Raw genomic sequence first — 23,573 nt, 5'->3', positions numbered from 1 at the left:
GATCTCGCTCACTCAGCAAGGCAGTCTGGAAGATCTCATCGCGAGACAGAGCATTTGCTAGAGACCACACGATATGCCAAATGATGAAGGCGATGATAACGCGCGCGTCGGTGAAATCGTAATGCCCACCCGATCGATCTACACCCTTATTCAGCAGCAGAACCTGGTTGTCCCCACCTCGCACAAGAGCAGCAGCAAAACACGACAGCAGACAAGCAGCTGTATTCTCTTATTGATGGTCAATGATGATATGTGGATGTACGAGGTGCAAGGATGCATGTGTGCAGTATAGTACTGTACAGTCCCTGTAAGTTTGAGGACAATCGGGTAATTTTCTAATTTAGCCGGATACCCCTCATTCGGGTCATCGTCGTCATTGAGCAATAGCACCACCATCATACTAAGCAAGAACACTTCAAACACCAACATGGTCCCTGGCAATGAGCTCTCTCCAAGCCAGCGTGCTTCAATTATTGCAATGCACGATACTGGGCTGCCAATACGACAAATCGCAGAGCCAAGCGGTGTATTCAAGACAGCAGTACACAAGACCGTCCAGAACTTTAAGGGGCGCAGTTCCTTCGAAACAAAAGCATGAGGTAGCCGTCTGCGCACCTGGACAGCTACCTCGGACCGTTACCTTCAGCGTGAGGTACTCAAAAAACCCCTTCCTATCATGGCGACAGCTGTCAGCATTGCTTGACGGCGTTCCAAGATGTACAAACCGGTTACGGCCTCTAAAAGAGGGGGCGGACGCAATAGTGTATGCAGGGTCGTGCTTGCTCAGTCCCCAAGTCTCTTCGATGATGCTTTCCATGGCTCGAAATCGAAATTGCGGTGCGGCCTGGCACCTGCGCACCAGGGTGGAGCTCTTCTGATGTGCTGAGACTGGATTTGGTGCGGCAACGTTAAAAGGTAGGTCGGCTATTGACTGATACGATTAAGCGAAGTGTACCAGTACCTCAAATTTAGAGGTTATTCAATGTAGGACGTGGGAAATCGGGCCCTTCTGTATGATCCTTTGAAGCGACGTTCAACTGCCGAGCGCATTTACGCTTACCAAGCTAGAGGATCAGTGCGCACGCTCCAAGCGAGACAGCGGGTTGTGGTGGCGAATGCTCCAAAAGATTGACGCGAGCTTGGGTAAAATCAAAGGTTTTTAACTCGCGCTAATAAAAATAGAAGATGGCGGTATTTACAATAATGCGGCCGTGACCCATGCCCATCTGTTGTACCGTTTCTATCTCCGTATGGACGAGGCGAAACAGAGAGGGAGGGGGAGATTGACGTCTCAAGATCTACAGCTTGGCACGCACGCGGTTGCAGTCGTCGCCTCAACCTCAAAATGTCTATCAACACTGTCTCGGCTGCTTGGTCGACGGTGACGGTGGTGCGAGATCCCATCCAGATCCTCATCAAGCAGCAATGCGAAGACATTGATGACTGTTGGCAGAGGGCGCGATTGTTGGCCATATCGATGCTCTTTTTGATGGGACGTGGGAGCAAGTCTCACATCTTGGCAACTCGCCTCGGAATCCGACGCTCGGCATGATCAACTCTCACACAAGGCAAGGCGACAAGGTTGGGACAAGGCATTTCAGCGCTCTAATGAGCTGATGATTTCTGCTTGCACGTGCAAACCAGCGGCTTGTTGCTACTGTCGTCGTCGTTGCCCGACACGACCCAGAGCTGTACCCGATTTTGGATATGCCTACCTTTATCGCGACTGCGCTATCCGAGACACGGTCGACGTCTCGCCAATCATCAAAGTATCCGCGGAACGACTTGCAGCGGGACTAGTCACACATATGGATCGGCCTACGAGCTGTAACCTGGGACAGCATCATCGCAGCATGCGACTCGGAAGCCTGAGACATGGCAGCAACAGTATTCCGACCCTGCCCCCCTCTCTTCTTGCGGAAATCTGAATAGGATGCAAGCTGTGGGATGGTGATGGAAGCCATTCGGAAGGGAATGATGGCCTTGCCAGCGGTTGCGAATGCAGAGTTGTGTGCCGATTGCGTGGGGAAATAAACAGGGCATGCTTACATGGCTTGAGAGCTGAGCATCATTTGTCAAGCGGGACGTTGAAAGCTATGCTTCCGAAATCCTGCGGAGTTGGAGGGAAGCAAACCGTTCTTGACAAAGCCGAGAAGCTTTACACTGCTACGCCATCTGGATCTGCAAACGGTATCTGCCCTTCCCGATGTCAATTCGAAGGCGAAAGTCTGCTCCGATCGCGCCCTGCCCTTGAAATAACTTCCCGCCGTCAAGTGGCTTCGACAGGGGAATGCACATTTCAAGCACCGCAGCAATCTCGAACATCTTTTGTTGCTGAATTCAAAGCAAATCAATCGGCACGCCATTCGGAATGCTCCCGAAAGGCAGAGGCACAAGGACAAAGGACAAGGAGTTGGAATTTTGCATAGCTTGGGCAAAGAGGTGGCTGGCTAACTGGATGAGATGCAACCAGTTGATTGTAACCATCCTTATCCGAGCTATTCGGCGTCAATATCCATTAAGCCACATCTCTTTTTCCTCGACAAAAGGGGGAAAGAATTGCTGAGGAAGCCCCTGTTTCTTACTGTTGCGATTGACTCAGCACATACACAAACCGACAAAGTTACGTACAACTCAATCTCGCATGCCTCGCCATTCGGCGTACACAAAACTCGATGATATTTGATCTGTGGTTGTTGCGAATGTCGACTGTGATTCTGCTGCGCTGAACAAACGGAGCGACGCGTCCCAAGACGAGCTGCCGGTCGCGTGGCAGGAATCTGATAGTTCAATCTATGCCGAGACCTGCAATCGCTATTAGGGGATATCAAACGTTTCGCGTTTTTAAGAATGCCAATTTTTCCAAAGGCGCGTTATTAAAAACGCGAAAATGCTTACATAAGCTGCGCAAAATGCAAAATGCGCGCGCGTTTTTAAAAACGCAGGTCAGGGAGACGGTATTGTGAAAACGCGGAGCAGAGTTCATTCCACAACAGTGAAAGTATATGATCACAAGTTCGATCTCACACCTTCGCCACCTTCGCCCACTCGGATCCGTTGGATCGGCGTACCGACACGCCCTCGAAAAAGCCGCGTTTCAAAAAACGCGAAAAGTTTGATACCCCCTATTGTCCATCTTTGGGCTACATTGCCCATTTTTTCTTGTTTTTTTTTTTTTTTTTTTTTCTCAATTTTTTTTTTTTTTTTTTCCTCCTATTCTTGGCGAAACGTCATCCGGGTGTCATCCGGGGTTTGGCTTTTTTTTTTTTTTAATCCTATTTTCTTTCCAACGGAAGCGTCCTCTTCACCAAATCAAGCATTGCACTCCCCTATGCGACCGGACCTTTTCTCTGTAGCCCGGAGTTGCAATCGTGCCATGTTGCTCTTCGCTTCCTGCGACTCTTAGTTCCCACCTTTCCTTCCCTCCATCTGGATACAACTATCCAACTTGGGCGACCGTCTGTCCATTCTGCTTTCCGACCAGCAAGTGTGAGTCGCCCCTGGATCAAGAGAAACCTCGCTTGCATTGTCAACCCGCAACAACATGAATCAAACTATTCTCTATGCGAGGTCAAACTGTGACTTACTGACCATTGGAAGCGAGACTGGCATGTGCACATTTGGCCGACTCGCCAGTTGCTTTCTGGGTGCCCGTGTTTGTGTCTGCCTTACGTGGCCAGTCCGAACCGCACCGATTACCATACGTCGTTCCCTCTTCCCGACTTAGTCACGACGCGGGTCAGAGGAAGAAGACCGAATTCAATAGGTTGGCGTACAATCGAGATGTCCGTCTTGTTGTCACACGGAGGTAGCTGTTCACAATGAAACAGCAACAACCGCCATCGCTGCACGTGCGTTCATGTTTCGGGCGAGTCAAAAAAGCTCCCCCCTCCCGGCTAATCTTTGCCAAGGATGCACAGCGCATGATATCTATGCCTGCATTACTTCTTCCAGCAAGTCCATGAGAACGAAGCATGTCCTGCAATAAGACGACAACTCCTCGCATATGCATGAAGAGGACAATAGGTGAGGTTTTGGCCATTGTGTTTGCTGCAAATCGGGTTCGAGGACAGGACAAGACTCTCACTTGTTCGTCACGATCATGACGACTATGGTTCGAAGATGGGTTCCCAGACACAGCTCGGGCTTGCCGCGACTTGGCCATCGCTCGTTCAGTCAATGGTGGGAGCCCTCCCACTTCCACCACAGGCAACCATGGCGGCATCGTCCGGTGCTACCAGTGCCACGAGAATTTCGTGCCGGACTCGGGGATCTCGTATCGAATCACAAGGGAGCTTTTTTTTCTTTCATGTCCGTGGACATGGCATTGCGCATATTGCATATCGAAGCATGATTGATCGTTTCTTGAAAGACTGTTGATGACTTCTCACCAGCCCCCGCCATGTCGTCGAACCAATGAGCCTGGTCATACGATCTACCTGAGCTTCACCGATTTGCATGCCTCAAAGTCGGAACGCGCAACGCTCATTCCCATCCTCGTGGATGTGCAAGTGTCTGCCCGACTTTTCCGGTTCGACCAATGAGCATAGCCGTCCGACTTGCTGCGAGGAAAACCTGCGCCGCGACAAACAGATCCTGAAGTTTCGTCTCGCAGCTTCTCGTTACGGGTTTTCCGGCGCATTTTTGATGGACGATGTTGCTCGTGGCAGCGTGAAAGGAAGGTCTACCAGGCTTCGGGCAAATACGAAGTAGCCTGACGGATCATAGTGGGGGACCGAGGGCAGATCTCTTCGCACTCTTCGCTTTTCCTTTCGGGGATTTGCAAATCGTCGGAATTCATACCACCACGCCGCCCATGCTTTCTTTTCCCCCTTCAGAGCGTACACTGGCGAAAGAGCCACCATGGATAGCCGAGGGAAAGCGTCGCGTTCACATGTACACAGCGGAGATCCAAAGGGTAAGACGACGGACTGCACCAACGAACCGCGTCTTCGGTCTTTTGCTTCCTTTTCTTTTTCTCGTCCTGCTCACTTCAAAACCCTTTATGTTGCACAAGCGTCTCACTTGGCTCCTTATGAAGCGGTCTGCCATAGTCAGGCACAGTCATTCACCGCCATACTCAAAGCTCTTCGAGACGGCTGCCGTGGAAATCAATCGCCATGTCTCTCCTCGTCGCCATAAGATCAACCCGAACGCACTTGCAAGAAAAGCACTGCGCCGGCAAAACCTATGCAAAGCCTTTGCATATGCATTGCGACGCACTTGCTGTGGCTGGCACTTGGCAGAACTGGGAGTCGCTACTAGCTTTCTTTCTTGCAGCTGTTTGTTCGCTCGTTTCAAAAGTGAGGATGACCAGTGGGTCACAAAGTCATCTTAAAGGTAGTTGCTTGGCATGGACGTGAGCGTGTGCCCGATTCTGGGCTATAAAGTAGAAAGGATTGCAACGACAGCAAACTACGACTAGGCTTATGGCATTCCGTCGGGACGCCAAGGCAGAAGGAGACATTGTGCGTCGAGTTCAAGACATTGATCCAATCAATGTTATGACCAACGTTGTGGAGAGCCTGGCGGGGATAACGGCCCTAGATTCGAGAATCACGTCACAAAGACCGGGGACGTTGTGGTGATTTCACTGTCACAGAGCCTGTCGCTCTTTCGCCACTAGGCGAGGATAGCGCGTGATGGCCCCAGTGCCTGTTTTATTTTCTTTCATTGCCTTTTCATGCTTGCCTCGATAGACAGCTTAGCATGCCTGTCGGAGTTGCGTACAAAGCTCTTTGCTTCCAAACATCGACTCACGCGTCATCAGCGTTGTCTTGTCGGAATCGCTCGTCACTATTGTTTGTAGCAAAAACCGACTTCATCACGATCGCTACCAACGGACCAGAACTCATCCGTTCTCACAAAAACTTTTGGTGTCAGGCACCCGCCCCACTTCGCTTACCTGTAAAATGGGTGAGGCTGAGCCGGGACTTTTCACGACGCCGTTCCTGGCCTTTCCGCGGTTTTGCCAAGTGGACCTAGGCGAGATTGACCATCACGTGCCATCAATGAGGAACGGATTGGGTGTGCTCATTCCGCTAGTGCTCAGAAGGACGATGCTATGAGAATGACTGGTTCAAAGAAGAGACACAAGTTCCGATCAGGTACGACAAGCATCAAAGTTTTGCACTTGGGCGTGCTCGTATCAGCTGGCCTTGCATTCGGTAGAACTTCGTGCATTCTATGCTCGTCGTACATCCAACAATCCCACTTTGGGTGTGGCAGTTCCGGAAACGCAGAAACGTCAATAAGATAAGTTCGTCTGGTACAGGCATAGTGGCTAAAATCATGTCGATTCGGAAAAGGTAGGGCAATGCCCAGTCCGGGTATCCTGGTTATGCAGTCATTGCGGAGCGTCGGCAGCTCGGCTTGATGGTGCTCACCGTTCCGAGTGCAGCTCTCTGATAAATCGGTCGATAGGAGCTCGAATCGTAGCATCTCTTTCTTGTTACAGCTGCCTGTCTGATTGGTTTTCCAGGAGCTTCCACCGGTCAATACACGATCAACGTTGGGACCGGTCAATTCTATGTATCCAGTGAGCAATCAAGCGAGCAGCAGTCTTCCTACTCGGACCTGCAATGTGCACCGTGTATCAAGGAAACCAACAATCTTGAGCCTATCTTCAAATGATGATGCTTGCGTGTCACTAGAGTGAGCCTCCAACTCGTCACGTTGACTAGTTTGGCCTGGCAAGGAAGTCCAGCGTGGGAGAGTCCGACTGCAAAGGAATTAGATTGCCTCTCCGCTCCTTAGGACTGGATGCACATGCACGCTCTGTCGAGTGCACCCGTATACAAAGCTTAATCCCTGGCCTCAAACCTTGCTTCTACTGCACCTGTCTCCCCTCCTGGCCTGTAGCACATGTCTCACAACCGTTGCTTCCAACGGAAGCAACTTTGCCTTTCTGTATCCTTAACTACTCGCCCGAGCCGAGCATTTGATTGTGTTCCTACCAGATAGCTTCTGCCCCGATCGGTATTCCATCGTTGGCGACATCATCGAGGCTGATCCTGTTGGTTGATGGCTTGTCGCTCACGGAGCTTCTTTAAAACAGACGTTGGTGAATGATGCTCGTAGAATATCTGCATTGGTTGTTGGTATTTACAGTGTTAATGGTGCATGTTGAGTATGTGCGGCATGTGGCAGTAAAGTGAGGCTGAAAAGCTGATCAGGACTCCGTCTCGCGAATCTTTTCCACCCACTGTCGAAGAGTGGCGGACAACACCTCTGGCAGTGCTTCCACCTCGCGCACCACGACATAGTAGTCGAAGGGGAACGTATCCATGTAGCGCTCCATCTTGAGCTGCAATCGTCCGTTAGCGTCGGTGTGATAAGAAGCATTGGTCATGTCCAAAATCGAGCTTCGCGACTGTTGCTGAGGCGCGATCTTGGCACCATTGGATGCTGCTGGCGTCGATGTTCCACTGGCGGGGGCAGGTTGCAACGAGTCGATGACAATGAACACCAACATGACACGCTGTTCGGCCGCTCTGCGCAACAGAGTCCGCAACTTGGCATGATCTTGACAAATACCGTCGGAGATGATGATCTCAAGTTGCCAGAGATTGTCCCCTTGCGAAGCGGACGACGGAGACCTGCCAGCACGGGCCTCGGCGAGAGTGTCGAGCGACTTCTCCACGAGCTTGAGCACGTTGGTCTTCTTTTGATGGAAACCGAGTCGATCGATGACATGGGCGCCATTCTGATCATTGAAGCTACCCTTGCCAAAATCGTGCAGACTGTCGACGTCTTCACCGAAGCGGCAGATCGAGACATCACCCACCTCAAGGCGGGAGAGCGCTCCAGTCACAAGCGCTAGTGTTTGGTAGGCCAAATGCGCTGAGCGCGACTCGGACATACTTCGACTGTCATCGATGGCCAACATGACCTGATACTCGCGCGACGAGGGCTTTGTTCGACGGAGCCAGATCTTGTCCTTGGCGAAGTCGGAGGCGATGAAGGGAACAATCTTGCGCATGTTGAGACGCTTACCTGTGCGGAAGTCGCCGTTGAGCCTAGTTGCAAGCGTCGGTGCCAGGATGAGACGCAGCTGCTCGCACAAGGAGAAGGCCAAGTCAGCAGTAAGCGACGCGTAGGACCTCCAAAGATCGCCAGCGCGAGCTAATCTCTCTTCGCTAGAGGCGACGTTGCGGAAAGCTTCGAGTTGCTGCTGGACCTCGTCGTCAGCGTGCTCTCGCACATCATCCGGCAGAGGCGTCATAGCTTCTTCATGATCCTCCTCCTTCTTGACCTGCATGTCGTCGGCCATGTTGGCATCGCCATCAGCGTCGAGCAGTGCTTCCCGTTCGGCAGTGAACGACGAAGAAGGCGGCTTGAGGTCGGACGGCATGAACGCCTTCTGCTGACTGTCGCTAACCTCATTGCGCTCCGCTTTCTCTGGTTGATCTGGCAGAGGCTGGGGATCTTGCTGCTTAGCCTCCTCTTGTTCGTTGACATCGGCGCCACGAGGTTTGGCAACTAGAGACTCGTCGATCTCTTCAATACCAAGATCCCCAAGTTTGCGAACCTCGTCTTGCTCTTGCGCAGCGCCGAGAGCCTGAAGCTCAGCATCGTCGTCGTTGGTGACGTGCTCGACGTCACCATCTTCCGGCATCCCTTCGCCATCATGCTCCGCTTTGTCACCCGAGACATGCTCCTCCTCCTCTTCTTCGCTAGCGCTCTGGATCTCTTGCATTCTGCGTCGGAACTGTTCCAACGCGTCACCCATCCTTCGGAGCGGATTAGGATCGGCACCAGCCTCGCCTTCTTGCTCAGCGTCACCTGAAGCTTCTTCTTGCTCGGCCTTGGGCGCGCGTGCCCCACGCTCACCAGCTGACGATGGCTGCTGTGCTTGATCTTGTTGGGTCGCATCCGCGTCTTGATCCAGATCCATGCCTTGTTCGGCCTCCGATTGACCCTTGCGTGCATCGACTCGCCTACCTCGCTGAGAACGAGATGATTGCTGCTGAGTAGCCGACTCATCTTGTCCGCCGTCGTCTGCACCTGCATCAACCGCGTCGACGTCGAAGGGATCCACTTGATCTTGCTGATCTCCAGCCGGATCGTCGTTGCCGAATCGTTCTTGCTTGGACTGTGCTTCGGGTCGTTCTTCTTCGCCATCCTCTTCCATTGCATCTTCACCCTTGTCCTTGTCAACCTGAGCATCTTGCTCTGGCTCCTGTTGTGTAGCTTCGCCTTCGGCAGTCTCCTCGGCTTGCTGTTGATCTTCGGCGGAGGTATCAGGCCGATCCTCAACGAGGTCATCCATCGCCCTGTCGTCGACTTTGTCCTCCTTTAGGTCTTCAGGCATCTGTTCGATATCGCTGAACTCGTCGAGGCCATCGTCGTCCTCGCCACCATCACTCTTGGCGTCATCGCTGTCCATGTTGAGATCATCGTCCAGATCGAGGTTCTCGCCTTGTTCGGCTTCTTGATCGAGTTGACGACCGCCGCCCTCCCTTTGCACATCGCCATCCTCGTTTTCCTCGTCTGTAGCTCCACCCTCGCCGTCGCGCTCCTCGGTCTCAGCCGATTCAGCTTCGTTTCCGTCTTCCTGCTGTTCATCGTCATTGTGATCCTGTATCCCTTCCGCTTCCTGCTGCTTCTGCTGGTCTTCTCGAGATCCATCACCTGCCTGCTCCTGCTTCTGCTTATCGTCGGTCGCCGCTGCATCATCTTCTTTGGGCATCAAATCTGCCTCTTTGCCATCTGCATTGTTGGCGCCAAGGTCCTTGTTCGTCTTGTCTTCGGGAGCGTCCTTTTGCTCATCTGGTCCATCGTCACCACCATCCCAGACCTTCTCATCAACGGCATTCGGATCGAGAGGATCGACGTCACCGATTGCATCTTCCGCCTCTTGCTCTTGGTCTTCTTCTCCATCTTGATCGCTACCGGCGTCTTCGTCATTGTCGACACTAATGTCTTCGAGATCACCGCCAAAGTCTTGGTCGGCTTCCTTGGCATTCTTTTCGCGCTCTGTCTTCTCGCCGTCATCTCCTTCGTCGGCGGGATTGTCTTTCTGGAGTTCCTCGATCTCGTCATCCTCCTCCATCTGATTGGTGATGTCCTTGGCACCTGTGCCATCTCCGAGACCGGTTCCGCCCTCGAGCTGCTCGCTCTCGTCGCCTTCGCCATCGTCGTTCGGCTGCTCTTCGGGAGGCTTGCAGAACCCCTTGCTGGCTAGAGCGGTCATCAAATGGCAAAGAACATGGTCGAGCTTGAGCAGACTTCTTGAGAAGTGTGCCGATGCGAGCAAGTGGGCTCGGAGCAATTCCGCGTACTCGTGCAGGAAAGGATAGACACTCACGAGCTGCACCTGTACGAGCTCCTCTGCTTCTTGCTTCCTGGCAAGGTGCTGGGCCATATAGGAGAGCTTCTGCACTTCCGCGAGGATGGAAGAGGATCGCAATATGGCTTGCTGAGTCTGCAGCGTCTGCAGCTCGACAGTGATGGCTTTGTCGGTAAGGCCGTCGACGCCGTTCTCAGAGGTCATTTCTTCTGTCGACTTAGTGGGTGCAGCCCGACGGATGTCTTGAGCGACTTGTAGGACGGCAGAAACCAACGCGTTTGCCTGCTGTACGAGCTTTTGCGCGTTGCAGGAGCCCTTGAGAGGCGCATCCAAAGTAGCAAGGCATCGATCGACCAACCTTTGTCCGCTCACTGCCCACTGCCAGACTGGATACAAGAGCGACTCCACCGCGGGTAAGGATCGCACATAGCCGCGAAGATCTGATTCGATCCCTTTGATGAGCTTGCGGCTGCCTTGAATCGAGGTGCGTTCTTGTTCCGTGAGGAAGAACAGACCGTCGGCGACGTGGCTTTGTGCTGTTCTGACCATACTTTCAATCTGCGAAGCGTGCTTGACAAGCTCACTGGACAGAGTTGGAAGACGTCCCAGCAGAATGTCGCTTCCGGCTGATGGAAAGGCAGAGGTGGCAAGGAACTTGGGCGCCAGCTTCTTGACTTCGTCCAGGCCATTGGCAAGGCGCGCAAGGAAGTCAGCTAAAGCTCGGAATGGCGCTGTTCGCGATGCGCGTGATGGCGTGCCAAGGGCCGCATCGTGCAGTTCACGCATGCGAACAATGAGCTCTTCGAGCGAAGACAAGGTCTGAAGCTCGGAGTGCATGCGGTCACGTTCTTGCAGAACTAAGTGCGTGACGTGCTCAACGTAGTTGACACCTCGCTGAAGCTCTGCAGTCGAGAGATCGGCGCTGTGGTTCTGCAGCGAGTCGCGGACCTTGGGCAGCGCAGCAAGCAGGCGGAAGAACAGTCTCTCAAGCGTAGAGAAGGGCTCGTCTGCGAGCGAAGCGGGACAAGCCGGGAGAAGCGCTGGCCGGGTGTAGATGTGCATGACGCTCTGATTCATTGCTGTCATGTCAGTCTTGACGAACGAGCTGAGGCCAACGCGTCGAAGCTCTTTGAGCAGATCGGACCAAGCCTTGCGCTTCCGAGCCGTCAAGTTCTTGATCGCCTTCTCGTTGTCCTCCTTTGAGAAGGCGGGAGTGAGCTTGGCAAGCTGCTGCTGGCGACTCACAATCTCGTCGGCCATCTCAGAAACGCCAGCAGCCGTCGACGTAGGACGGAGCAACGTTGGCCAGAGTCGATCGCCTGACATCTTCTGAAGGACGGTTAGGGTCTTGCTGAGGTGCCTAATGTGTTCGGGAGCCGACTCGTTGAGACCTGCGATCGAGGTTGCCTCGGTCCAAGCTTCGGTGCCCTCGCTCTCCATGTCAATGAGCTTGCGGTGGCTCAGCGAGTCCACAGTCAGTGCAGGAATCTCTCTTCGAGTAAGTGCGTCGAGATGAGATGCCAGTATGGGATCGACTGGCTGACGCAAGATGTCACGGAACTTGCGCAGCGTCTTGTGAAGCTGTCTATGCGTCTTCGCCGCAGATACCTTGAGCGCATGAACGTTAATGTCCTTCCAGCTTGCAAGCTTGATGAAACTCTTGATGTCCGTTTCCAGCACCGCTCGCTGGCTCTGTAACGTGCTCGAGATCCGCTCGTCGAACTGACGGAAGAAGGTGGTCACATTCTGCAGGACGACACCTACCTCCTTCAAGCCGCCACTCTCCTTAGGCGGGGCCAAACGCACCAAGCGTTCGATGAAGCGTGCATATGACTCGAGAAGGGCAAGTCGTGCCTCGAATTGGCCGAGGGGACTGGAGCGAACAAACTGATCGATCGCGTCGATGACTTGCTCGACGTGGTCCTTGAATGCATCCGGTCCATCCGCTGAAGCTGCACGCGTACCTCGAATGAGGATCTCGTAGACGCGGAACCACCATTCTCCAAGCTCATCCTGGAATGTTCGTGCCTGCGTGTTGAGCAGCTCGGCCCAGCAGGAGAGCTCGATACGCCTCCATTCGATGATTTGAGCTGAGATTTGCTCTCGGCTGGTCTGAATGGAGGTCTGCTGACTTGCAAAGCCCTCCCAGTCCTCGGTATGCGTGAGCAGCTGCTCGAGGGCACTCAACATCTTGGCAACAGGGCTTGCTGCATCCATTCGCAGCACAGCATCGCAGCGGTCGCGAATGTGCTGCAGCACCATCTGTTCGGGCCAATCCTGGATCAACGCGGTCAGTCGTGAACGCAGCTCCTCGACAATCGCCGTTGCTTTGCGAACTTCCGAGGGTCGAGGATCCAAGTAGAAGTTGAAGTCCTTTGCCGTCTGCGTCGACGCCAGTTGTTCGTCAATCGCTGCAGAGAGACCGAAAGCAGCGCCTATCTGGTCCAATGCCTCCGACCAGTCTTCGTGGTGTTTGCGCAGAAGTTTTGTGACAAGCGAGTCTCGTTCGCGTTGGTAAAGATCGCCACCAGCTTTGTAAGAAGCGGTTCCGAAGATAGCCATATGCGCATCAAGAATGGTTCTGAAGCGAGGTGGAGGCAACAGCATGCCAGTGTAGCGCGACGGGTCGTGCCCGTCGGCTGCCTGAACGGATGTGGGGCCGTCGAGGACGTCGTCATCGTACTCGGGAAACAATGCGCGGAATTCCCTCTCTTCGGCTTCAGCATCCATCTCAATCGACTCTTCGATCTTTCGAGACTTGTACAAGCTGGCCGCTTCTTCCTCCTCACGCTTCGCTCTCTCTCTATCCAGAGCCCAGAGTTGAAAGATGCGCTCGTAACTGCGGCTGATGTTGCGCAGCGTATCGGGACTTTCGAGCACTTGGATGCCAAGGCAGGCATGGTCGTAGGCGATCGATGCCGCCGAAACGATCAATAGTGAGGCTGAGACCTCAGAGCGGGCCTGCAGCTGACCGGTAAGATCTGCCTGACGCAGCAGGGTCGAGCTCTGCGCTGTAGGGAAAGTGACCAGCGCCTCCATGATGGCACTGCGCTGCTTGACGTCTGCCGGCGCCGAAGCGATGCGGGCTGCTTGACGGACAAGGCGAAGTCCGAGCTGTAGCTGGAGCAATGATGCAATGATAGGCTCAACCATGTCGCGCAGTTCGGCAAAGGTCTTACGAAGTCGATCGCCGAAAGAGAGCACGCTGGCCTGTAAGCTGGCCTCCCGTTGATCCGCTTGCTCTGAAGATTCGCTCACCATCGCTTGCACCAGATCCGCAATTCTCTCGGCAGTGACAACTTCCCTGAGGAATGAAAAAGTCTCTCGATAGAACTGCGACAGGAGCTTGAGGTTTGGCTTTCGCCAAGCCTGATTCTGATCGCCGCCTTGCGTCCTGAGTTGCAGCTTGGTCTCTTCGATCTGTGAAATCAGATCGCGGACGACTCGGTTGCTTGTGTCTCCTGTGATGATGGACTCGGCAAATAGCTCCAGCTCCAGAGCCTCTTCGAGCTGCGAACGACAGAAGTCGCCAAAGTCTGCCATCGTTCTACGTGCGACGATGGGGTCAACAGCGACGTTGGGCAGATACAAGCGCAGCATGATCATAGATACCGACATCCAGGCTCGTCCGAGCGCGGTGGCGCTACCTTCCTTGTGCGTCAGGGCAAGCGTGGGCGTCAGCTCGGCCTCGAGGAATGCAACCCACTCTGACAGAGCGACTGCGGTACCCTCCGGCAGCCGCGCTGTGCCTGCTTCTTGCAAGGTCTTTAGTGCAACGCAGCAGTCGGACACCGCCTGTACGGACTTCCATGCAGGCACGTCGTGTTCTGCCAGATCCTTGCCAGCTGCCTTGTAGAGTGTCTCGGAGACTCGGCAGACATAGCTGATCAAGATCTGAGCCAGCTTCTCTGCGCGCGACGACGAGCTAGCAGGCAGCGAGGCACCGACGGTCTTGATCATTTGGCCTATAGTGGTATCGTGAAGCGCCTTCTCCATCAGCGACCTCGTTCCGAAACGCGACTCGAGCAAGATCCGCAGGGACGTAGGTCGAAGCAGATCAGCCGATCCGTCGCTGTTGGGGGCCTGGCCAGGTCCGACAGGCCAGAGTCGCCTGATCCAGGAAAAGTCGCTGAGTAGCGCGTTCGACTTGGCCGATCCAGAGTCGAGTGTCCAAAGAGTGGCTTTGCAAGCGGCAGCAGCGGCTTGCACTGATGGCGATGAGTGAGACTCTAGCAGTTGCATGATCAATCTCATTCTTGATGCTTCTGATCCACCAACGAGGCAGTTCGGCGTTCTGATCGATACTTCTGCAAGATTCAAGAGCGCTGCTTCAGCCCTTGCCGATGCTGCCGACTTGCTGGCATGTTCCTGACCCTGTGCTGAAAGCTTGTTGCTCGCAGCTTGAACCATCTTCAAAGTCTGCCAGCCGAGCTGCATCATGTCCCTGAGCTCGGAAGGCGCCGCGGACTGCTTGCCGGCAGCGCAGAGCGTCGCAGCCACGCTTATAGCGTTTTTGAGCAGATCACCGGCTGCGACCGGAAGCATTGCGATCTCGTCGCAAATCAGACGGTACAGGTTAGTCTGCATACCCTCGTCGGCACCGAAAAGGGACCAAATGGGGAAAAGCGCTTGACCAGAGGTCAGTTGCAACGAGCCGCCAAGCAAGTTGATGGTCTGAACAAGGTTGACATCGCTTTCTATTCCTCCGGCATTGATGTCCCGCAACAGATTTGACATGAATCGCACCAGGATCTGAATGGAAGAGAAGTCGAGCTCGGAAGAGGTGCAGAGGCTCTGCAGATACTCGGCGGCTCGCATCAGAAGAGAGAGCTGACGCAGTGTTGCAGGCGGCAAAGCAGATGCATCGTCGCTTTGTAGGGCCGACGAGGCCATTCGATTGATTGCAACAATGAGAGGGAACACGTTGCGCATAGCGGTGGTGGCTTGGTCCTCATCATGGACCATAGCGGTGCCGCTGAGCCTCGCTGACCGTTCCAAGATGCTCAACTCCTGCACGCGCTTTGCTGAGGCCGCCTCCGAGATTCTCCTTACCCCGAGACGTTGAAGCATGGTGGCAAGTAGGAGGTGAACGATGTCGGACGGGCCCAGCTGCGGTTCAAGTAGACGGGAGATGTTGTCGTCATAACGAAGATCGATCGCAAGAGAGTCGGCGAATTCTGGCGAGATGCGCCTCGACTCAACCAGGTTGTGTTGCAGATCTCGCCTTGACGCTTCAAGCAAGTTCGGCGATGAGTAGATATCTTGCATAAGAGCAGCCGCCGTTTCGGAAAGCGAAGACCGAGAACGAGCGACCACTTGTTTGATCAACGAGAGCGCTTTTGGCGAGCTCAAGCGGAGAAGCAGGGAAGCAGCTGCTTCTGAAGCAACGTCGTTCACCTCTGCAAGGTAGACGGGCAATACAGCTGATGCCAAACCCGAATTTGCAAGAATCAACTGGCTGGTGATCCACGACGCCACCTTTCTCAGATTAGCTGCCTGTGACAGGCTTGTGTTGAGAGCGTCAAATGGTTCGAGGCCACGCTGCACCATCTGCATGTGGAGTGATGCATCCATGAGCTCCCTCTGTGTCGATCGTAAAGGCATCGTAGAGGAGGTTGAGTCAGCGCCGCAGAGTGTCGCAAGCCTCTCCAAGTCATTCGAGGCGGAGCCTGCTTGCGGAAGAAGAGCGATCTCGATACCTCGATTCCTCATCGCACGAGACAGCTCCCCGTGTCTCGGATCTAGACACATGAAGACGCGGAAGTTGGGGTGTGGTCGTACCACGGGAACCCGGCCATCCACTACGCCGCGTTCGCTGATCACCAGGGAGCCATCGCGCTCGAACAGTGAGTTAAGCCGATCGAGGACCGAAGCCGAGCAAAGATTTGCGTTGTCCAACATAAGCCAGTGACCCTCCTGTAGAGCCCGGAGCAAGGGTCCGTCGATCCATGCAAATCTGCCGGTTGATCGGTGGGTATCCACCGGGCTCTGAACGAGCTCAAGGGCGACTGCCTTTGCATCTTCCACGGCTTTGCCCAGAGGACCGTCATTGAAGGCGCTCGTTGCAGCACGCACCGCTTCAAGCGCGTCCAACAGGCCATTTGCATCGACAGAGATGGAAGAGGAGCCGACAGCGGAACTCAATACTTGACGCGCCGCGAGGAAGGCAGCAAAGTGCGAATTGCTTGTCATAGCGACGCGCTCGGAGCAGCGCTGCATCTCGATCAGCAGGGCTGAAATAACATCTCGAGAGCGAGCTCGAGGATCATACTGCTCGAAAGTGCCAATGAGGTCCATCGTGTCGGTGCCCGAATTCATCTGGAACTCCTCCAGGCGTGCGCCAGCCAAGTGCGCCAACAAACGTACGATGCTCGTCTTGCCACTTCCAGAAGGTCCGACAAGAATGGCAAGCCACTCCTTGTGCACGCAGTCCATCAGAGCTTCCAGCACGGGAAGCTGGCTCTGAAGGAGCACAAGGCGATGCCTGCTTGCGTCGAAAGCTGGTCGGCGTTGCATCACAGCATGACCTACTCGCACGTGTCCCGGAGTGATCGTGGAGACAGTGCGTGCTTCGTCGGCCAAAGTGCTGTCAAAAGACTTGTAAAAGAGGGCTCGAGCTGCCTTGCGGTCTGATGTGGTGCGAAATCGCTGCACGTAGAGCGAGGCGAGATGCTCGATCGGGTCTTCGAGCTTGTTCAAGCCGAGGTTTGAGTGAAGCAGGTCGAGCCACCTCATAAGGTCTCGCAGGTTAAATTCCCATGGTGCTCCGATCCTGCCAAATGAATGCTTGACGACAACTTCGTAATGCAGATCGAAGTTGAACCGAATCATCTTGCTGAGTGTCTCCTGGTCAAAGTCCGGATACAAGTGCGTGCTGATGGCAAGGATGTCTTCGCCGGTCAGTTCTTCGATGTGTACCTTGATGAACCTGTTGAGGAACGACTTGGGCAGTCCCTTCCTTCCGCCTCCCTGGTGGTGAGGGTTCTGAGCAGCGAAGATGCGGAAGTTGGGATGCTTGGAAAACGATCGACCGAGCTCTGGCACATAGACAGTTCCACGGTGGTCCAGGCAAGAGTTGAGACCCTCGAGTACAGTCTGAGAGGCCAGGTTCATTTCGTCGAGTAACACCCATCCGCCCTGCTGCATCGCCGTCAAGAAGGCAGCATCCCGCCAAGCAAACTCGCCAGGTCCTCCTCCTTCCAGGGGCATGTCGGAACCGAAGAGGTCGACGAGCTCGGTCTGGTCAGACAAGTTGATGCGCGTGAGAGGTCGACCAGCTGCTGAGGCCAGAGCTATGATCAAGCTGGTTTTGCCGGCGCCGGGGCTACCTTCCAGCAGAACCGATTTGCCTGGTACGGACAAAGCTCGCAGGACACGCATTGCGTTGGACGCGGACGTCTTGGCGCCGAAACTGAACGAGTTAGGTCCCTCTGTGGGCAGACCAAGCTTTCCGCGTGGGATCGAGAATGGGCCGATACGCAGACGCTCGTTAGAGACGTCCACTTCGAAGAGTGTCGACAACTTTGGATCGTACTCCTGTGGCGCAATGAGCTCGGCAACCTTGGCTAGGCAGCCATCACGAAGCTGATCCAGACCCCCAGCAGTCATTGCTGCAGTGGCAGGCAAGGCTCCAAGACCGTCAATGATGGTCAATGAGGCGCCATGAGCAAAGGATAAGGCCGGATCCAGCGCGGCATGAATGGAGAGCTCGTTCATAAAAGACGCCCACGTGAGCAAGTCTCGCAAACCCAAACCAGACTGATCGCGGCCGCCGATTTGATGGATGAACCAGTCGGAAAAGTCGATGATGGGCTCTGTCCATGCAGAGAGGCTGGCGTCCTTCCACTGCGCATTGATGATCTGAATGAGATCGCTGCGAATGTCAACGTGAGGGACCCAAATTTCGGTGAAACGGTTGCGAAGGGCGGGTGACAGCTCCTTCTTGCCGTAGTCGCCACCAGGATTCATCGTAGCAAGCACTTGGAAACCATCAGCGCCCGTGATCTGAGATGCTGAGATATCTGCCTCAGAGCTGAGGTGACTGGATGACGTGGCGCGCTCTGCCAGGACCAAGGTTCGCGCAGGCTCGAGGACACTGTTGAGGCGCTCCAGCACGCTGTCGTCTGCTAAGGAGATCTCGTCGAGCAGAATGTGGTCGCCCGCGCGCATCGCCTGAACCAAGGGACCGTCTTGCCACTCGAACAGTGCGGTGGCTTGGTAGATGCTGCGCAGCGCACCTTGCAGCATGGCTCGCGCTTCCTTCCTCTCTGACTGGCCAAGGGAAGCAAGCTGCTCGTGTTCCTTGGACAAGACTGCTTCGACAAAGGAGGAGACGTCTTCAAGCTTGCTCTCTGCGTTTAGGACATGAGCAATCTGCAGGGCGTCGAGAGCCTCGAGGCAAGCTGCTTTGGCTGAGCTCTGTTGAGCAGCACGATTACGCAGAGGACGCTGGCTACCCAGAAGATCGGCGGTGTCTGTGTTCTGGTGGCAGTTGACGCAGTGCAGCTGGCGACCGAAAGCGGTGGCGAGCACCTCGCACACCGACGTCTTTCCGGCACCGGTCTCTCCGACAAGGAGCACAGGCTCATTGTAGCGCAAGCTCGTAGCGACTAAACAGAGCAATCGCTGGAATGCCGAAGTCCTTACAATGTTAGTGTTGGAGAGAGCGCTGATGATGGCGCTTCCGAGTCCATTACCCATTCGCGACATTGCCGTTGCGCTCTCCGGACCTTCCAGGCGGTACATGTGATCGACGTCGAGCTTGACCTTCACGATCTTCTCGATGACCTCTCGGACCGTCTCTTTGTCATCCGCGCGACGTGCACGTTCAGCGATGAGCATGTAGCCGTTCTCGGCTAGCTGCTGGTAGCCTACAGCCTCGCGATCGCCCCAGCGGAAGAGGTCACGTAGCGTCACAAAGGCTTGCTTAGTCTCGAAGACCCGACCGGCCTGTCGGCGCTTCTGCAATTCTTCGAAGACACCGACGATGCGCGAAGAGTAGGAAGGCGCGATCTTGCATCGATTGGTCAAGATAGTCTCGAGCTCGGCGCGTGGAACGTCGTCGAAGTGGAGCTCAAGAAATCGATTGCGGAAAGCTCGACTCAAAACCTTTCGTCCGGCGTAGAGTCCTGGCGGGTTCTGCGTTGCAAAGAGCATGAAGTGTGGGTGAGGTTTGACCACCTCGCCGGTCTCGAGGATCACAAGCTCGCGATTGTCGTCCAAAAGGCGATTGAGCGCCTCAAGCACATCGGTGGGAGCCAGGTTGAGCTCGTCCAGCACGATCCAGTCTCCCCTTCGGAGTGCTTTGACGAGCAGTCCCTCTTGGAAACACAGCTTGCCGGAGTCGGGGTCCGAGGCGTAGGAGCCAATGTACTCTTGTACGTCGGTGTGCTCGTGATTGTTGATACGGACAAAGCGATGTCCAGTGCGTCTAGCCAAATATTCGACCGCACTGGTCTTGCCCGCCGAAGTAGGGCCTTGAATGAGCACTGGGAAGCGACGAGTCAATGCGGCTCGCGACAAGCCAACAAGCTTGCTTTGCACCGAAGGGGTAAGAATGTAGTCTTCGGCAGCGTTGAGGGTTGCTGGGCCCGTGGGTAGCCAGAAGGGACCCACTTGGACAAACTTGCCGTCGTCGGCCCCCTGAGGTGCCGGCGGGACGAAAGTGGCAATGGCACGGGCGTTCTTTGCCTTGGACAGGGTGTGACGCTCGATGATGGCACGTACGATCCTGGCACTGGCTTCGTCAAGCAACAAGGTGAAGGCCATGACGAAACCTTCCCAGAGACTGCGTCGCAAGCCGTACTGAGGGGCAATATCGGTGGCAAAAGTCAAAGCGCGCGACAAGGTTCGAATGGAGAAGTGAGGTCGCTGGTTGGCACCATCCGCCAACTGATGTTGCTGAGCCAGGCGGCGAATCTCGGCGTAACACTCGGCGACATCCATGATAGCGCCTCGATCGCCCAACGCATGCTCGCCAATGTATTTGTCCACAATGGCGGTGAGCGCATCGCGGTCAGCGTCAGGGCTGGGCACGTAGAGCTCGGTGAAACGCGACCTCAAGCTGGCTGGAAGATCCTTCTTGCCGACGTCGGTGGCCGGGTTCATGCAAGCAAATAGGCGGAAGTTGGGATGTCGAGGAATGGGCTCCAGGTCGCCACGCTCGGTGAGGGTGATGCTCGAAGTGGGTGATTGCAACAGTCCTGTGAGGCTGTCGAGCGTCTCGGCGGCTGCCAAGTTGATTTCGTCGAGCAGAATCCAGTCTCCCTGTCGCAGTGCCTTGACCAGAGGACCCTCGACGAAGGAAAAGACGAGGTTATTCTTCTTGCTGCCATGTTGGAGGCCAAAGTCCCTTGCTTTAGCATCGAACTCGATCCATTCATAATTGAGCTCCGCCTCGGCGCGTGCATCATCGAGGTCAGCGGGCGAGCCTTCGGTGGCTCCTCGATCGGTTTTGCGCTTCTTTCTCGAGCTAGATCCGGGACGAACATTGTTGTCGTCGGTGGTCATCTCGTCGTCAACACCATCAGTAGTGTTGCTCTTTGCTGCTCCTTTCTTGCGCGAGGATGCCATCTTGGCGGATTCACGCCACAGCAGAGCCAAGCGAGACCATTTGCCAGCAACAAAAGCCTTACGCTCTGTCTCGACAAAGCGAGCGTTGCGGCGAGATGAAAAGGTTCGCGCAAAGAGCGAGCTCCACTGGTCGTGCAGCTCGGTAGCTGGCAGTTTAGAGTCGAGTGGTTTGAATGCGCCGAGTAGATCGCCACTCTCGGTTTGCTGGCTCAAATTGAGGGCTACCATGGGTTGACCGAGGAGTGAAGCCAAATGTTGAACCACAGTGGTCTTTCCTGTACCTGTCTCACCAACAAGGAGGAGGGGTTCGGCAAGTGCAGTAGCTACGGTAAGCCTCTCGAGCAGCAACAAGGAAGGCTTTGTCATGGCAAACTTGCGCGAGACGGGTGCAGCACGTTTGGCGATCGCTTTGGATCGTCGGATCAGCTCGCAGCGACCGACGCGGATGAGACTGGTGCCTGCTTCTAGAGAAGGGTCCAAAGGGCCGGCATCCGGCATGTTCTCTAGTGCTCTGACTGACAGCTCTGGGATGCGCTGCTTGAGTGCCCACCAAGCGCGCTCACTTGTCAAGCCAAGCTCTTCAGCGAGCAGCTCCACCAAGCTGCTGTAGCGATCCACATTCTTGCCGCTGACTGGCTTCGAAGGCTGCGAACCAGTTGCGGCTGCTACTGAAGCATCGTGTGGTGATGGTACAGAGCCAAGAAAGACGTCGCATGCTTCGATAAAGATCTCCTCTTGCTGGACGGGATTGCTGAAAGGATCCGAGAGCATGGCATGCTCTGTGGAAAGAAGACGTTCAACACGTCTGCACCATTTGATGAGGTCGCGCAAGGTAGCAGTACGAACGCTGCCTGCACTGGGAGCTGTTGCCTTGGCCGCTGCTTGGGCGGAAGCTGGCGAGGGTTGCGTGGCGCGTTGCAACTTGTACCAAGTGGCGACTAAGCGTTCGACAAAGCGGGACTGCTGCGCAGTGAGGCGAGGAAACTTGTTGTGAAGGATGCTGATGACATCAGTCTGCAATGGCGAGTGGATATACACCTCGGACCAGTGCGAGCTGCCTAAGAATGTAGCAGTGGAAGGAGCTTGTCGTGTCGATGATGCGGCAATGGATCTTGTAGCGAAGAGAGCAAATCCATGGCCTGCTGTGACCTTGCCACGACTGCCTAGGTCGACGATAGGGCAAGTGCCAAGTGCCTTTGTTGGTCCAAGCTGCTCGACGAGAGGTGCGATGGTGCTGAGAACCTCGGAGCCTGCTTTATCAATATCCTCCAAGAGCACCCACTTGCCCTGACGAACGGCTTGTGTGAGCGCTCCTTCGGTCCATTGAAACTTTCCAGGCTCTGTTGGGCTGGAGACAAAAGAGCCAAGGAGCTGCTTGGCGTCGATGCCGGACTGATCGCCAAGCTGTATGGTGAGGATGTGGCTAGCCGGAGTGTGCGCCTCAACGCCCTTGAGAAGGTGAGAGAGATGACGGATCAAGGTTGACTTGCCGCTGGAAGGGGGTCCGGAGAGCAAGATGGGATAGTTCATGGTGAGGCGGAGGGCGAGTTCGGAGAGCGAGGGCGTGATACCAGCTGTCTCGACGAATCGCTCTTCGAGGAGAGCTGAGTTGCAGACATGATTTGTGCGTGGTGGGCATGGCAGCAGCACGCCACCGATGCAGCAAACTTCGGGCGAGAGTGCGTCAAGAGAGAGAGCTTTCGCCTTGCCCGAATGGCCGATCTTGTGTTGCCGCGAGGGCAAGAAGATTGGCTGTTGAGATGCGACTTGCTTCTTAGCAAACTCGATGCGTGAGAACTCTTCTGTCTCAAGTGTCCAAACATTGATTCCTGTAGGTTCCAGAGCGAGAGGAGCCACAGCATCGATGCTGAACGGCTCGGATGTGCCGAGAGAGAGTAAGTTGAGAGAGTGCTGTTGAAGTTCCAGACGGGCCTTTTCGCTGAGGCCGTGCTGCAATGTGAGAAAGCTGAGCGCAAGAAGGCGAGTTGGCAGAGAAAGGGAAAGTTGCGAGGAAAGCACAATACTGTGAGCCCATCGAGCGTAGGAAAGGTCAACATCACCTTGTAGAGTGAATGGAGCGACAGAGATGATGCGATAGAGGTCGAGCAGCACCTGATTCAGCACTTCCGGCTGCTCCGACGAGAGCTTGTGGTGAAACGAGGAGAAGTCGGAAATTCCGACAAACTTGGTGAGAAGCTCGTACACCTCTGGGAAGATGCTGATCAAGATTGCAATGGTGTGCAGAGCCTTTGCGATGACTGTGACATCGGATGTGCCGACGCTGTCAGTCTGCTTGAATGCTCGAACTAGGAGATCCAACAGCAGAGGCTTGAAGTGTGCGGCGGTAGAGAGCGTGCACTCAGGTATCAAGAGAAGACCAGCGAGACGATCAAGAGCCTGAGAGACCGCAAGACCAGCATCAAGATCCTGCGTCGTTCGCTGCAGCAGATCGATGGCTTGTCGGCTTGTCGAGAGTTCCTCTTTCAACGATAAGCAGCTCCTGAGGACATCCAGATGTAGGGCTGAGCGTCGTGTTGTGTGTGCTAGGAGCTCAATGTGGGCATTGCCCAGCTTTTGGTCGGTGACAAGTCCCATGGTAGTGACGCTATTTGACAAGCCGACTGATCGGGCGGAGACGGTGATGCTGATGCCAATGTTGATGCTAGAGCTGATGCTGATGCTAGCATGAGGTACCGACGGCGGCCATATG

The 23,573-nt window shown here is 54.9% G+C and overlaps 1 protein-coding gene across 1 annotated transcript; it reads right to left on the bottom strand.

Annotated features, from left to right (window-relative positions):
- Positions 1-7,171: 7,171 nt before the first annotated feature.
- Positions 7,172-23,458, bottom strand: UHO2_05083 (uncharacterized protein; the record flags this gene model as incomplete). Its single annotated transcript, XM_041556086.1, has 1 exon — positions 7,172-23,458. The coding sequence occupies one exon, from the start codon at positions 23,456-23,458 to the stop codon at positions 7,172-7,174; it is 16,287 nt and encodes a 5,428-aa protein (XP_041412020.1).
- Positions 23,459-23,573: the final 115 nt, after the last annotated feature.

This window comes from Ustilago hordei, assembly GCF_900519145.1.
Source record: "Ustilago hordei strain Uho2 genome assembly, contig: UHO2_contig_12, whole genome shotgun sequence".
NCBI classification, from domain to species: domain Eukaryota; kingdom Fungi; phylum Basidiomycota; class Ustilaginomycetes; order Ustilaginales; family Ustilaginaceae; genus Ustilago; species Ustilago hordei.
Note: the sequence above shows the minus strand (reverse complement) of the source record. Positions and strands in the feature narration are given on the sequence as shown.